The 13,491-nt window shown below is 48.0% G+C and overlaps 5 protein-coding genes across 5 annotated transcripts; 3 read left to right on the top strand and 2 right to left on the bottom strand.

The window, feature by feature from the left end:
• Positions 1 to 3,329: 3,329 nt before the first annotated feature.
• spz6 (Spaetzle domain-containing protein 6) lies at positions 3,330 to 6,411 on the top strand. The gene is made up of 4 exons (XM_017171568.2): positions 3,330 to 3,492; positions 4,502 to 4,809; positions 4,868 to 5,188; positions 5,522 to 6,411. Exons 1-4 carry the CDS (start codon positions 3,472 to 3,474, stop codon positions 6,147 to 6,149), a joined length of 1,278 nt encoding a protein of 425 aa, XP_017027057.1. The 5' UTR covers positions 3,330 to 3,471; the 3' UTR covers positions 6,150 to 6,411.
• A 373-nt stretch (positions 6,412 to 6,784) lies between these two features.
• Positions 6,785 to 8,794, top strand: LOC108078335 (suppressor APC domain-containing protein 2). The gene is made up of 3 exons (XM_017172138.2): positions 6,785 to 6,873; positions 7,438 to 8,334; positions 8,396 to 8,794. The coding sequence occupies exons 2-3, from the start codon at positions 7,444 to 7,446 to the stop codon at positions 8,750 to 8,752; spliced, it is 1,248 nt and encodes a 415-aa protein (XP_017027627.1). The 5' UTR covers positions 6,785 to 6,873; positions 7,438 to 7,443; the 3' UTR covers positions 8,753 to 8,794.
• LOC108078339 (small ribosomal subunit protein mS37) lies at positions 8,791 to 9,411 on the bottom strand. Its single transcript, XM_017172141.3, has 2 exons — positions 9,274 to 9,411; positions 8,791 to 9,209 (listed from the first exon to the last, which is right to left on the bottom strand). Exon 2 carries the CDS (start codon positions 9,207 to 9,209, stop codon positions 8,847 to 8,849), a length of 363 nt encoding a protein of 120 aa, XP_017027630.1. The 5' UTR covers positions 9,274 to 9,411; the 3' UTR covers positions 8,791 to 8,846.
• Positions 9,412 to 9,527: 116 nt separating this feature from the next.
• LOC108078336 (neuralized-like protein 2) lies at positions 9,528 to 11,086 on the top strand. The gene is made up of 3 exons (XM_017172139.3): positions 9,528 to 10,050; positions 10,112 to 10,417; positions 10,479 to 11,086. The coding sequence occupies exons 1-3, from the start codon at positions 9,528 to 9,530 to the stop codon at positions 10,592 to 10,594; spliced, it is 945 nt and encodes a 314-aa protein (XP_017027628.1). The 3' UTR covers positions 10,595 to 11,086.
• On the bottom strand, positions 11,062 to 13,364 carry GstE12 (Glutathione S transferase E12). Its single transcript, XM_017172140.3, has 3 exons — positions 13,268 to 13,364; positions 11,843 to 11,956; positions 11,062 to 11,754 (listed from the first exon to the last, which is right to left on the bottom strand). Exons 1-3 carry the CDS (start codon positions 13,360 to 13,362, stop codon positions 11,178 to 11,180), a joined length of 786 nt encoding a protein of 261 aa, XP_017027629.2. The 5' UTR covers positions 13,363 to 13,364; the 3' UTR covers positions 11,062 to 11,177.
• Between the last annotated feature and the right edge of the window lie 127 nt (positions 13,365 to 13,491).

Raw genomic sequence — 13,491 nt, 5'->3', positions numbered from 1 at the left:
TGTAAATGTTATTGATGGAACACACAAATATGAATCAATAAAAGATGGTGCAATTTTTTTGTGAAGGCGGCATTTATTTGGGATCGTTTGGGGAAAAATCTAATTATTTAGAAAGCAAAATCTAAATTTTAAAATTCGTTTTCTGAATTTTAAACATTTTTTTCAGATGTTTTACAATTCTTCTACATTTTTAAAAAATTGTTTTAAATTTTTAAAATTTTTCTGAATTTTAAATTTTTTTTCTGAATTTTAAACATTTTTTAGATTTTTTATATTTATTTAAGAATTTTTTTAGAATTAAACAAATTTTTTTAAATATTTTAACTGCCAAATTTGAATTTGAATTTAACTGCCAAATTTGAATTTGAATTTAACGAAGATCAGTTTCAGTGTGCCCAGGTGCAGTTGTAAAATAAAACATAAATTTGGATTCAAAAGGTTTGAGTCTCCGCTAACCTGCGCCGGCTCCTTAATGGTTTGGAACTTGGACATTTTATAACAGTTTATACCAGTTTTCAGTTGCTTACTGCTGATTTCTGTTCGCCTGTTACCCCAGTTTGGGAAACGGGCAATTTGCTTGGAAATGTTCGGAAATTTGGATGGGCTGCTGTAGGGATGTTGTTGTAAAAAGGTTGTTGTTGCCATAAGCTGTTGTTGTCAGCAACAAATAAGTATAAATGCATAAAATGAAATATAACAGTTTATACCAATTATAATTTTTCCCTAATGTTTTTATAACAGTTTATACCAGTTTTCAGTTGCTTGCTGCTGGTTTCTGTTCGCCTGTTACCCCAGTTTGGAAAGCGGCCAATTTGATTGAAAAGTTTTGCTCACTTGCATCAGTGATGCTCAGCTGCATCAGTGATGCTCATCTGCACCAGTGATGCTCATCTGCATCAGTGATGCTCATGTGCATCAGTGATGCTCATCTGCACCAGTGATGCTCATCTGCATCAGTGATGCTCATCTGCATCAGTGATGCTCATCTGCATCAGTGATGCTCATCTGCATCAGTGATGCTCATCTGCATCAGTGATGCTGATCTGCATCAGTGATGCTCATCTGCATCAGTGATGCTCATCTGCATCAGTGATGCTCATCTGCATCAGTGATGCTCTATTGGGACAAAATGCATCTCTAGCTGCCAGTGATGCTCAACTAGCTATTTTGCATTATTGGGACAAAATGGAATCTCACTAACTGCCAGTGATGCTCATCTAGCTATTTTGCATTAATGGGACAAAATGGCATCTTACTAACTGCCAGTGATGCTTATCTAGCTATTTTGCATTATTGGGACAAAATGGCATCTCACTAATTGCCAGTGATGCTTATCTAGCTATTTTGCATTATTGGGACAAAATGGCATCTTACTAACTGTCAGTGAGCTCATCTAGCTATTTTGAATTTTTTGCATTTATTTCTCACTAACTGCCAGTGATGCTGATCTAGCAATTTTGCAATATTTGATGTTTTTTCCATTGTCCACCGCAAGAATGCCCTTCTATTGAGCCTGTTTAAATTATCCCACCCAAAAAAAAAAACCGCATCCTCCTCATAAGTCAAAAATATCAAAGTTTTAAAGGTTTTTTATTTACTTCAGCTTTAAATAAATAAAAGAAGAAAAGGTGAGGTATGTGGAAATGTCGGAGGTCGTTTCCAGTGGTTTCGGCTCGGTCTTGGTGGCACCCTTGTCGTGCTGCCCCAGCACCTGGTCCGCTTCTGCTCCTCCTCGTCCTGATCCTCCTTGCCAACGCTCTCTGTCTCGCCATCGGCATCCGCTTTGAGTTCCTGGCAGCTTCCTGCAATTATATTTAAAAAAGGATAGTTTTTGGGAAAAAATACTAATATTCAAAAAATCATAACTAAGTCAAAAGTGCATGAAACTCAATTCGAAAAGCTGTTCTGAGTTAGTTTTTCTAAGCTTAACAAAACTGCATACTACGTTTATGGCTCTTTTCAATTTCATTTTTTCCCAATTTTTCTCATATTTTTGAAAAATTGGTGCGATTTATTTTGATCATTTTTGGGAAAAAAACCTCATTTTCATTTCATTTTCAATGATCATAACTCAGCCAAACGCATAAAATTCAATTCGGAAAGCGGTTTTGAGTTCGTTTTTCTAATACTTACCTGTAATTTTTATATAATTTTTTGAACAAAAATGAACAAGGGACTAAGTTTTTGCTACTATTTTTAGAATTTTGGTACACTTTTATGAAAATCGGACAACTGTCATATAGCTGCCATAGAAGCGATCGGTAGATGTAGAGAAAATGTAAAGCTAGGAATGTAACTGTAACTGTCAAATTGTTTTGTGTGTGTTTTCAGCATTTTATTAATGTTATATATTTTCTTTTATTTGTGATTTTTAATTATTTAACCAGAATGGCTCGATTCTTAGTAATCCAATTGCAATCTGCAAGAGTATACGAACTTCGGCGTGTCGAAGTTAGCTTCCTTTCTTGTTTTCTTATTTATTTCTCGATCGTTCCTATGGCAGCTATATCATATAGTCGTCCGATTTTCATAAAATTTTTATCGAAAGTCTGAATTCTGAAATAATATAAAATGGCCATATCTGAAAAATGGTGCAAAAATGTTGAAAAACAGCAAAGTTATAATTTTTTTTTTTTAAATATATCGAACATTTGTATGGCAGCTATATGATATAGGCGTCCGATCCGGCCCGTTCCGACATATATAGCAGTGAGAGTATATAGAAGACTATATGCAAAGTTTCATTCAGATAGCTTTAAAACTGAGGGACTAGTTTGCGTAGAAACAGACAGACGGACAGACGGACAGACAGACAGACGGACATGGCTAGATCGACTCGGCTGTTGATGCTGATCAAGAAAATATATACTTTATAGAGTCTGAAAGGTCTCCTTCACCGCGTTGCAAACTTCTGACTAAAATTATAATACCCTGCAAGAGTATAAAAATATTTGGCTTAGTTATGATCGATTGCAAACTCCAAACTCTGTTTTTCGATTTTTTTAAGGGGCTAATTCCCCTTAGAAATATTTTATAACCCACTCAATTTTACATTACTTCCGACGATTTCTTGTAATTTTACACCCTTACAACTCTAGCTTTAACCGCCCAAAAGTATGCCTTGAACCAGGAAGACCATCTCCAAGCTTGACTCTCTCTTGGGCTATGCAAAATTCAAGGTAGAGCTTTCTTTCTTTCCACTTTCTCAACGCCGACGTTCTGCACGCTCTTGAACAGTTGACCGGGGCTTAAAAGCAGACCTCCGCGGAGGTTCAACGTCTGCAGCGATTCGGTTGGTGTCTCAGTTCAGTTGCTGCACTTGACGCGTCTGGTTCTCTGCGCTTGCCATTGCCCATCACTGCGAACGGTTCGAAAGGAGAACGGAAGAAGGCCAAGTCCAAGAGCCGAAGACTCAAAGAAGAACCTAGAAGAAAAGTGCCGAGTGCTGAGTGCGTGAGGAGAGGAGCGGAGATGGATTATCGCCTAGTGCTGGTATGTCATCATTACGGGTGTGCTAAGTGCCGACGACTCCAAGTCAAGTTCGTTGCCCAAGTCTTTTGTTTTGCAATGCGCTAACATTGGCGGACTAAGCGATCACGGCCCACTCTTTACTACCGTTACGTTACCCACTAGAGCTGGCTGGGAACCCGAACCCGAACCCGATTCCGTACGATTCTGGAGCATGCTAATGAATTAAGCTAACTGTGGAGCAGCCTAACGTTCCGCTCGTTCCCGTGCCGAGCAACTTTCCCGTTAGCTGCGGTGGTGTGTGGCACGCAACGAGTTCTATTCTGGCCAAGAATAGCGAGCTCCCAGCTCAGCTCAGTCGTTGGCCAGGTTTCCAATCTGCAATTGGGCTAACAATATTTACCTATGCAAATTGGGATCACTCCGTTTTTGGGAGCAGGGCAAACTTGTTTTTTGGGTCCCATTAGAAGGGGAAAAACAAAAGAACGAGCTCCGTCAAGTGACCCAATTTCGGATTTCATTCGGCGGCGTATTCAAATTGCGCTGTGAACCATGTCACGAGTCCCGAAAGAGAGAGAGAGAGAAATTCCTCAGCTTCGGCTGCCGCACTGCATCCGCCCACCAAGCTGCGCCACTTGACCTGAATAGCTGTGCGCGGCGGCGGCTCTGTCTTGGGGAGGTACTTTTGATTTCGTTCGCCCAGAATTTCAGGGAAAGTTCCGACGAACAATTAATGGTCAAGTGAGCAGAGAGATGCAAAAGTGGCGACTCGGTTTCAGTTGCTGCGTTTGTTTATCTTCACAGCAACAGAAACAGAAACTTGGAAACTTTCGCGCTTTCGCCAAACAACAAAACAACCAAAAGTGTCTGGGGCTGTGCGGGTTCAAAAGAGATCGCTTCTTTCTCCGGAATCCGGACAATGCCTGGCCATTCATGCGGGCAATTAATCTGACTCATGTGCGCGGCCAGTCCCTCGGCAGGTCCGAGACATTACACCAGCACCGTGACCATCTTTTCTCGCTTGTCTTTGTAGAAAATTCTCAGCTTTCTGCTGTTGGCCCAGTTGGCCAGAGCCCAGCCCCAGCAGCAGCAGCAACAGTCGGCGTCGGACTATGGCGAGGAGCAGCCACCGGAGGGATACTATGCCTTCGTGGAGTCCCCCAATGCAGTGCCGCCCAAGGTCAGGCTTCCACCCTACACATTTGTCAATGCCGACTGCAAGGACGTGGCCGCCGGCAAGAAGTCGGCGGTGTCCGTCCATAACATCTGCGGAGATCTTAACAAGGGTCAGATACCCAAGAATCCGCTGGGTCAAAACGTACTTGGCGAGCCCTATCCCTTGTAAGTAATATGGGCTTCTTCAATGGTAACCAAATATCTCTAAAGCATCCTTCTGCAGTGAACTCATCCGTAATCAGACACTGAAGTTTCTCTCCAAGACCCTGCCCGTCCTCAAGGCCGATGACACTCTGCCCAAGGTCACTCAGATCATTCGTGATGAGCCCGTTGAGCAGCTGGATAGCAACAATATCGATAGGCCGTATCCGCCCGGAGGATCCACGAGAGTACGACGTAGTGAGCCCGAAGGCATAGAGGTCAACGAGTACAGCTACTTTGATCCGGCCTTGGACGAGGAGGACCAGCATCATCAGCGGGAGCATCAGCAACGCAGAGCCGCCGAGGAGCGGAAGCCACGAAAGTTCTGCGATGGCGGTGGAGTGTAAGTTGAGACTTTCGAATATATAAAATCAAGGGGATTGTAGAACTTGTAAGGTTTTTATGCGGATATTAGCCGTGGAATTCATCTCTTAATTTGCCGCTAGAAAGGCCCCTTTAAGGAGGTCATCCATTAATCATTAATAACGCCAACAAAACTCTGAAAACAAAGAATTTAAAACCCAGCAAGAACGAAAACTAGGTGGCCATTTCACTTTTCATAGAATTTCTCATGAATATTAATATTTCTTTGCCGATTAAAAATCCAAAAACTGGAAACAGGCATTCCTCAAACTTCTGTCCCCTCAGCTCAATAATCTCTATATTTCTTCGACAGATTCTGCACCCTGTATAGGGCCATCCAAGGAGACACCGGTGGTTCTGCCCCAGCCACGCCCACGGCAGAGCGTCGTGAGGAAGTGGGACCCATTCGGTACGAGGGTCCACCCACGCCCTGTCCCGCCAAGGTGGAGTACGCTACGCCCGTCTTTGCCAAGAATTATCAGGGAGCCTGGCGCTATGTGGTGCAGATACCCTACGAGGGCTACTTTACCCAGACGGTGGAGGTGACGCGCTGCATCCAGGCACGCTGTCACTACCTGGACGGTGGCTGCCTGTCGTCGCCGCGCTGGGTCAGCCTGCTTGTGGCGGAGATCTTCTATCCGAATGCCGAGGACACAGTGCCCTCCAGCTCAACCACTACGCAGACGCCCTCGGTGCAGGACTTCCAGGCCTACCAGCAGTATCTGCAGAAGCGAGCCGGCGTGGCCACCGCCTCCGATGGCACCTCGGGCGGCTCGGCATCGTCGGCGGGCGCGGATGCCCACTGCGATGGTAACGATGAGCTGGGCTGCTTCCAGGTGCGTCTGTACTACGACTGGTTCCTCATTCCCGGCTCCTGCAAGTGCTGGCGTCCGGATTACTTTGCCAAGTACGTGCGCCGAAAGTCGGTGGCCGATTTGTGAGGCTTTACTCGAACTGCATCAGCGGAATTCCTAGCATAAGTTTAAATCCTAGCACCTAGTTACATACCTACTACTATTGAGATGAAATGCTCATTCTAGTGATCCTTTCGGGGCGGAACCCGGCCCCCCAGGATCGCGTAGAGTTTGCAGTTCCTGCAACACAGATACATCTACCAGATACATTATTAACCTAGGCAATTAGCTCCCTCTTTCGACTGATTAAGCCAAGCGCATTGAATTTCTACTAATAAACATAATACTTCTCCCTAAAATTTGTCTGCTCTCTTTTATCCACTCTCTCGCTGGGATTTGGGCTAGGCCAGAGTACCAGTGCGAGCCTCCTCCTGGCGTACCTCTCCCGTGTGTATCTGTGTGTGGGTTGCGCGCTGAAAGATCCACCGAAAAAGCCACAGAAACCAGTCGCGCAAGTTGCGCATGCGTGCGAGACCCGAGACTCGAGAGTCAGAAGACACGAGCGGCGGCTCTAGTGTGCAGTCAATATAACCAGTTGGTTGGGTTTGGGTGTTTCGTGTGGCGGGGAACCGAGCCAAGCTGCATTACATACACAGCGGATTGGATTGGATTGGATGGCATCGGCACAAGCCATCAAAATAGGTGCAAAGCTGGCGCAGAAGCCTTGACGAACGGCCTCAAAAGAACCGCTCGGAAGAACTGGATTCAAATTGGATTTCAGGAGTTGTTGTAACATTTCCGCATAGCTTGGGTAAGTTTTAAGGGGATAGAGATTGTTTATAAACAAAATAAAGGTAATACAAGTCTAGAAGCAGGTATGCATTTTAAATCTAAAGCAAAATCTTTAAGAATTGGGGGTTTTCTGCGGTAAGAAGAGTTGATTTTAGAGTAATTTGATAATAAAAATAAACAAAAATCGACAGACATTAGTAGTTAAACCTTAAAACCTTAAACCTTTTCTAAGCTGTATAAATACTCTTTTCTGGGTTAAAATGTTCAAACAATTTAAAGATAACGTTAAATATTGATTAATAAACAAAACCTGGTAATAAGTAAAAGCCATAACAAACCCATCGAATTTCTAGACGAAAAGAAGCCCAGGCTCAGTCGAAGTTTGTGGCCTGAGTCTTTCGTTTTGACACATCTTCTCGGTTCTCTCAAGATCTCTTTTATCTTAAAACCGAGCGTGCCAAATTCACACACATTCCATTTTGGACTCTGCCATGCAAATGAGCTCCCATGAATATTCAGTTATGCATTGGGACCAAGCGTGGGACAAACATCCATAATCCCACCTCCACTTTCCATTGTGCAGACCAAGATGCTCCGCCAGAATATCACCAGCACCAGTCTGCTCAACCTCAGCCTCAGCGATGGCGGAGGAGGAGGTGGAGCAGGTAATCCTAGCCTGACGGCTCAGCCTCAGCCACAATCCCTGGACATGGACGCCTTACCCAAACAGTTTGTGCTCTCCATGAAGAAGCTCTTCGACATCCTCGATGACAAGCAGAGCGGCTATGTGCGCTACACGGACATCGAGAAGGGCTGGCAAGACGACGGATCCAAGGGATTACCGCGTGGCGTGCTGGATTCCCTGCGTCGCGTCACTCCCACCAGTGGACTGCTCTCCTTCGAAAGATTCTGCGCCGGGCTGAAGCTGTGTCTGCTCCGCAATCAGCAGCAGGCTTTGGGAGAGGTCAAGATGCGGCCCCGTTCCCAGGTGAACCTTTCGTCGGAGATGGACTACAGTTCGCCGGCACCGCCGCCAAAGCCACCGCGACAGGTGCCCACAACATCGCCACCAGCTTTGGGCAAAGCGGACATACGCCATGCCCTCCAGAACTGGCAGCTCAATCTGATGGCGGATGCCGGCAAGCTTCCGAAGTTGCCGCAGACGAGGGAGCAGTTCGAGCATCGCGGCTCGGCAGATGGCGGCTCCTCGTCCACCTCTGCCTCGGCCACCGATTGGAGCCTAGCAGCCCTGCCCGCCCTGCCCAAGAAGTCCAGTAGCAAGCGGAGGGAGTCGCGAAGGCACACCCTCCAGCACGGCATCGACTACAACATGCTGAAGCGGATGAAGCAGCTGGAGGAGCAGCGAGAGCTGCTGCTCTTCGGACTGGATGGCGTGGAGAAGGCGCGGGACTGGTACATGCAGCAGGTGCTCAACGTTCAGGAGCAGATCAAGTATTTCGGTCGCCTGGGAACCAGATTTGTAAGTGCCTCTATCTTCTGCCTGACTAGAACCGTAGTTAAACTTATTGATCATATTGCAGGACCAGTGGTCGGAGCTTCAGCAGGAACGGCTCAACTTCCAGCGTGCCCGCGTCTTGGAGGCGAATCGCAGCCTTCAGATTCTGGCCGACACCTGGGAGCACGGCGGCTATCCGCTGCACATCAATCTGGCCCTGCCGTCGCCCGCCGTCTCCAAGCCCCGCCAGATGTCCGACCTTTTGAGTCGCGTACGCGAGAAGTCGCCACTCCTGTCCGATCTGTACGAGGCGCAGCAGCACTCGCACTCTCACGCCCATCCGCAGTTCCTGCGTGCCATGTCCTCCAACTTTGTGCTGAGCCAGCCCTCGCCGGTGAGCCAATCCTCGGCGGGTTTGGGCGACGCTGATGTGGTTTACTAAGAGCAGGATGCGACGACAGAGACGATTTCACGAGGGGATTTGTAAATATTTAGTGTATTATTAAACGACTCAATGGACTCAACTAGACTAGAGGCTAGAGGGGATTGGGGTAGCGGCGCATGTACTTGTTCAGCTGCTTGTAGTTGAGGTTGTTGCCCGGCTGCACGATGCCCTGGTTTATCGTCTTCTTGGCCTCAAACTTGCGGTCCATGTAGCACTTGAAGCAGTTTTGGAACTGGCTGATCTCCTTGTGGCAGTACTTCTCCACGAACTCGTTGTCCTTCAGGCAGGCGAAGAGCACGCCCATCTCCTGCAGGCAGGCCACATCGTTGCCGGAGTCCGCCTTCCCGCTGACTGTGTTTTTCAGGCGCAGCGGCAAAATCTCCTGGAAGGGCACGTCGGCCTCGTTTTGCGGCGCTCGCCCACGGGCGGCAAACAGGGCACTGGGTACTCGCATCTGGAAGCCCGAAAGATCAGTAATGGCTCGGTTTTAAGTCACATTCCGGCATTGTTTCACTCACATCTCTCGCCTCGTAATATCCAGACAAGTCGCCCCAAACAGCTGTTGGCGTGTTACATCACGACCGCTGACCAACACTGAACCAGCCGTTGCGCGACTCGCGACATTTGCCAACACTGCCGTGTCCTGCGCCGTTTACCAGCCCTGGTCGGGAACAACAAAGTTGACAAACAAATAAAAATACGCGAAAAACGTAAATAAGCAACGTGCGGGCGCAAGCCATCAAGTCCAAACGGAGCCCCGAGCACCAGATCAATGGAAGCCGCCGAGGACAGAGACCAGGCGGCGGCGGCCCAATGCGTACCAGCTCCAGACGCCGTCGCCGATGCTGAGCAGGAGGACGATCTGGGTCGGGATATTGACCCCCTGGGGCTGTGGGACGGCGGTGCCACGCTGAGCAGCCGGAAGCGCCAGCTAAGCCGCTTTCATCCGTACCATGGCTCCAACATACAGCTGGGCGACGATGCCACCGTCGCCTATCGCCGGGCCAGCTTCGCCGATGCGTTGACCTTCTCGGAGCGCCCGCTGGCGCCGGGCGACATCTTCCTGGTGGAGATCGAGAAGATCGAGCGCGGCTGGTCGGGGCACATGCGCCTGGGCCTCACCGAACTCACCCCGAATGTGATCCGCACGAGCAGCGAGGGCCTGCCGCACTTTGCGCTGCCCGACTTGGCCAATCTGGGCAACAGCTGGATCTACCCGATCTCCAAGTTCGAGATGAACCAGCGCCAGGAGCCGAACGACATAATTGAGCCGGAGACGGTCGACCAGCCACACAGTAAGTTAGCTTCTTAAAGTTGCAGGGAATCCCGATCTGTACTTAATCCTTGTTTGTTAAGGAAACCTTTTGGGCGATGCGACGCACGTGCGAACGCCACGCGGCCTGCTACCAAAGAGACTGCTGCGCCCCTCGATGGGCAATGGCAACGACTCGGACATCCTGCTCACGGACAGGGGCTCACGCATCGGCATCATCTACGTGCCGACGGTGCAGAGTGCCTCCAAGGGGGAGCTGCACTTTATCATCAATGGGGTCGATCATGGCCCCGTCTCTCGTGACATTCCGCTCAACAGGTCGCCCCTGTTCGTCGTCATTGATGTGTACGGCACCACCAAACAGATAAGAATCATCCAGCTGGAGGGCAGTAAGTGGCAACGCCTTGGCTTTGCTTTCTCCTTCTCATTTGAATTCGTTTCTTCCCCTAGTTTTGTCCCTGCAGAGCGCTTGCCGCAACGTCATCCTGGAGCACTTTACGGCGAACACTATCACCAAGCTGCCGCTACCGGAGAGCATCAAGAGATTCCTGCTGCGCCGCGATTAGAATCTGGACTATGGGCGCGCTGTGTGCAAGTGTGAATGAAAGATGCGTGTTTGAGGGAGAGTGTGCATGAGCCTGGGTCGTGATAGCCTGTTTACCCACATATATACATATACATATATATATTTTATACGCCTGCAGCGCCACTGAAGTGCCCGTTCATTCCCCATCCCGCCTAGGAGGCGCTTATATATTGTAGTTTTTGTAGACAATTATTGTACTTTCAGTTCGAGTTACCTACACCAATACATGTACTCTCGACGAGCCTATGTTGTAGAACATAACCCTCGCCGTCGGCGTTCGTGTATGTCTCCAGCTCCAGCTGGAGGTCGGGGAGGGATCCTCTCCGACCGCCCTGCCTTTTAGCGTTTCGGTCCCGGTCCTCACTCAAGGCGATTTCCGTTTCCATTACCTCTAAGTATGTTGTTGCTAAATGTAAGTTAAGTCCACGTAATAAAAGATCGATCAAAGTCGCTATAACCGCCTGTAATCGTACTTCGAAACTAGAGCTCTTTATTCGTGGATAACATATAGAGTGTATGTGTGTGTGTGGATAGGGTTAGGAGATACTGTTGTTCTGCTCACTTCACTTGCCGCGATTCTCGGCCAGCTTGGCCTTGAAGATGGCCTTCAGCTCGTCGGCGCCCTCGCCGTTTACCTCCTGGTAGTACGGCAGCTCGGCGAGACGCTTCAGCCAGGCATTCAGCTTGGGGAACTTGAACTCGTCGATGATGGCCACTTCGTTCACCGATGTCACGGTAGCCACGGCGCAGAAGTCGGCGATGGTCAGCTCGCTGCCGCACAGGTAAGGCTGGTCCTTGAGGAAGCCCTCCAGGATCTCCCAGCACTTCTGGACGTAGGCGATCTTGTCAATCGAGCAATCCGTGGATCCATTGTACAGAATCGGCTCGTACAGGAAGCGCAGGCGGGCGAACAGGTGGCCAGAGTCCAGGTGAAGACGGGCATCCACATTGGCGCGCTGCACCAGGTCCTTGGGGTAGAGCTGCTGCTGCTCCTTGCCGTACTTCTCCACCAGGTAGGAGCAGATGGCGTGCGAGTCAATGATCGTGGCCTCGCCATCGATCAGCGTCGGGATCGTGTGCTGGGGGTTCAGCTTGAGGAATTCCGGCGTCAGATGCTCACCCTTCAGCAGGTTAATTGGCCTGGGTACGTGTGGAGACAGTTGTTAATTGAGTTAAGTTGAACGTTGTGTGTGGATATGGGGGGATGTCAGTCAGTGTGGGAACCTACCTCAGTTCAAGGTCGAGCCCGATCGCCTTGGCCGTGAGCAAAACGGCACGGGATGGGGGACTGAGGGTGGCGTAATACAGAGCTGGCTTCGACATGGTGGATGAATCACGGGATCTGGAGGAGAACATTATGTTAATATGCGTTTCTGATTTTGTTTAGGCTAAATTTGGCTTAGCATATAATGATTATTTTCTTAAAAGATCATTTTTCTTTCTAAGATTGGAAACTACAAAAGAAAAACTTATAAAGGTTAAAAAACCTGGTTTTTGATAGGATTGTTGTATAATTTAGTTAAAATATACCAACTGACCTAAGCCTTACATTCCTAATTTCAGCTTAGGCTAATCTTCATTTATAGGGTAATCATTATGTCGATTGATAAACTTGAACTTCTTATTAAGAAACTAACCCAAAGTGCGTTCTGGATAAGGTCAAAGTCCAAATTTTAACTGGTTCAAGGTATAGTCGTGGGATAAACCTATTTGTACAGACAAATCATACGATTCTGCTATCAATTTCCTTAAAAGCTAATCTTGTGGTTCTTTGAAAATAACTATACTCCCCTTTGTATTTCACCATTTCCTGAAACAATGAATACTTCCGATTTAATCTTTGCCATTATTTTTACACTATATTAAAGGCCTTATAAGTATATGTATCTTTTAAGACAACTTCCTAGCTACGACTATGGATAGTCAACCTCAAAGATATAAAGATAGAATTAAGATCCTGAAAAACTGCCCAGCAAAATGTCTAGAGTGGACTTTTAGGAGCAGTTAGGTTTACAGCATAACAAAAGTGAACATTTCCTGTTGACTTCAGTAACTCCTAGAGCCACCCTCGCCGCAAACAGTGTGTCAACAAGCGCGATTCGATCCCCGATCCCCGAGCCGCACTAACCGCGTGTACACACCCTGGGCCAGACTACGTATGTATACCACCAAGCAAAACCAACTCGGACACTGACACTTGCACCCACAGAAAAAAATATCAGATAACCCACGGATCTATGGCACGATAACTGGCCTGCTTATCAGGAAGGAGGCCACTTAATACATGGCAAACACCGCAGACCAAAAGGAACAGCAAGGGGGTGGTCTGCTTCGCCCCCTTACGAGCCGCCCATGTCACCGTTCCGCCGTCCCCTATGCCCCACACAGGCCGCGCAACTTGGAAATTAAGTTTACAAAATAAATGTAATTAGCGGCTCACAGACACACACACGCACACACAAAATCTACTGGATCACGCCTCTCTTGCGCCGGCAAATTGTTTTTATAGTGCCAATGCAGCAATTTGTGCGCCTGTGTGTGGGTTCGGTTCTAATGGGGGGGCTGGCAGGCTGGCTGAGTTCGCGCATCCCGTGGAGAATTGCACACAATCACACTTAATGCTAGTAGGTTAGCTCACTCCCACTGAACTCACAGTTTTCTATGACCGCTCGCCACAAACTCGCAAACAGAAATGAAACCGAGTACTGCGACATTTGCTTTAGTTTGGGATTGCCCGCACGCACACATGACCAGAGCGGCTCTGGTGTGGGTGAGAGCATGATGCAACTGAGCAAGGTGGCTCCCATCAGCTGCGTTGCGGAGTACCGTACTTAAAAGAGAACAGTTTGGGCTTTGGGACCACCTTATTTAACTCCA

Source organism: Drosophila kikkawai, chromosome 2R, assembly GCF_030179895.1.
Source record: "Drosophila kikkawai strain 14028-0561.14 chromosome 2R, DkikHiC1v2, whole genome shotgun sequence".
In the NCBI taxonomy this organism is placed as follows: domain Eukaryota; kingdom Metazoa; phylum Arthropoda; class Insecta; order Diptera; family Drosophilidae; genus Drosophila; species Drosophila kikkawai.
The sequence above is the reverse complement of the archived record's forward strand: the minus strand, read 5'-3'. Positions and strand labels throughout refer to the sequence as shown.

What these genes read in the sequence shown, in the direction of transcription:
- spz6 (XM_017171568.2), top strand. Translation starts at nt 3,472, where the DNA reads ATGGATTATCGCCTAGTGCTG. An exon ending in CTTGGCGAGCCCTATCCCTT is followed by an intron (nt 4,810 to 4,867) that starts GTAAGTAATATG and finishes ATCCTTCTGCAG; the next exon opens with TGAACTCATCCGTAATCAGA. An exon ending in TTCTGCGATGGCGGTGGAGT is followed by an intron (nt 5,189 to 5,521) that starts GTAAGTTGAGAC and finishes TTTCTTCGACAG; the next exon opens with ATTCTGCACCCTGTATAGGG.
- LOC108078335 (XM_017172138.2), top strand. Translation starts at nt 7,444, where the DNA reads ATGCTCCGCCAGAATATCACCAGCACCAGTCTGCTCAACCTCAGCCTC. An exon ending in GTCGCCTGGGAACCAGATTT is followed by an intron (nt 8,335 to 8,395) that starts GTAAGTGCCTCT and finishes ATCATATTGCAG; the next exon opens with GACCAGTGGTCGGAGCTTCA.
- LOC108078339 (XM_017172141.3), bottom strand. Translation starts at nt 9,209, where the DNA reads ATGCGAGTACCCAGTGCCCTGTTTGCCGCCCGTGGGCGAGCGCCGCAA.
- LOC108078336 (XM_017172139.3), top strand. Translation starts at nt 9,528, where the DNA reads ATGGAAGCCGCCGAGGACAGAGACCAGGCGGCGGCGGCCCAATGCGTA. An exon ending in GACGGTCGACCAGCCACACA is followed by an intron (nt 10,051 to 10,111) that starts GTAAGTTAGCTT and finishes TTGTTTGTTAAG; the next exon opens with GAAACCTTTTGGGCGATGCG. An exon ending in AATCATCCAGCTGGAGGGCA is followed by an intron (nt 10,418 to 10,478) that starts GTAAGTGGCAAC and finishes TTCTTCCCCTAG; the next exon opens with TTTTGTCCCTGCAGAGCGCT.
- GstE12 (XM_017172140.3), bottom strand. Translation starts at nt 13,362, where the DNA reads ATGTGTGCGTGCGGGCAATCCCAAACTAAAGCAAATGTCGCAGTACTC. An exon ending in GCGAGCGGTCATAGAAAACT is followed by an intron (nt 11,957 to 13,267) that starts GTGAGTTCAGTG and finishes GTTCTCCTCCAG; the next exon opens with ATCCCGTGATTCATCCACCA. An exon ending in GGGCTCGACCTTGAACTGAG is followed by an intron (nt 11,755 to 11,842) that starts GTAGGTTCCCAC and finishes ACACGTACCCAG; the next exon opens with GCCAATTAACCTGCTGAAGG.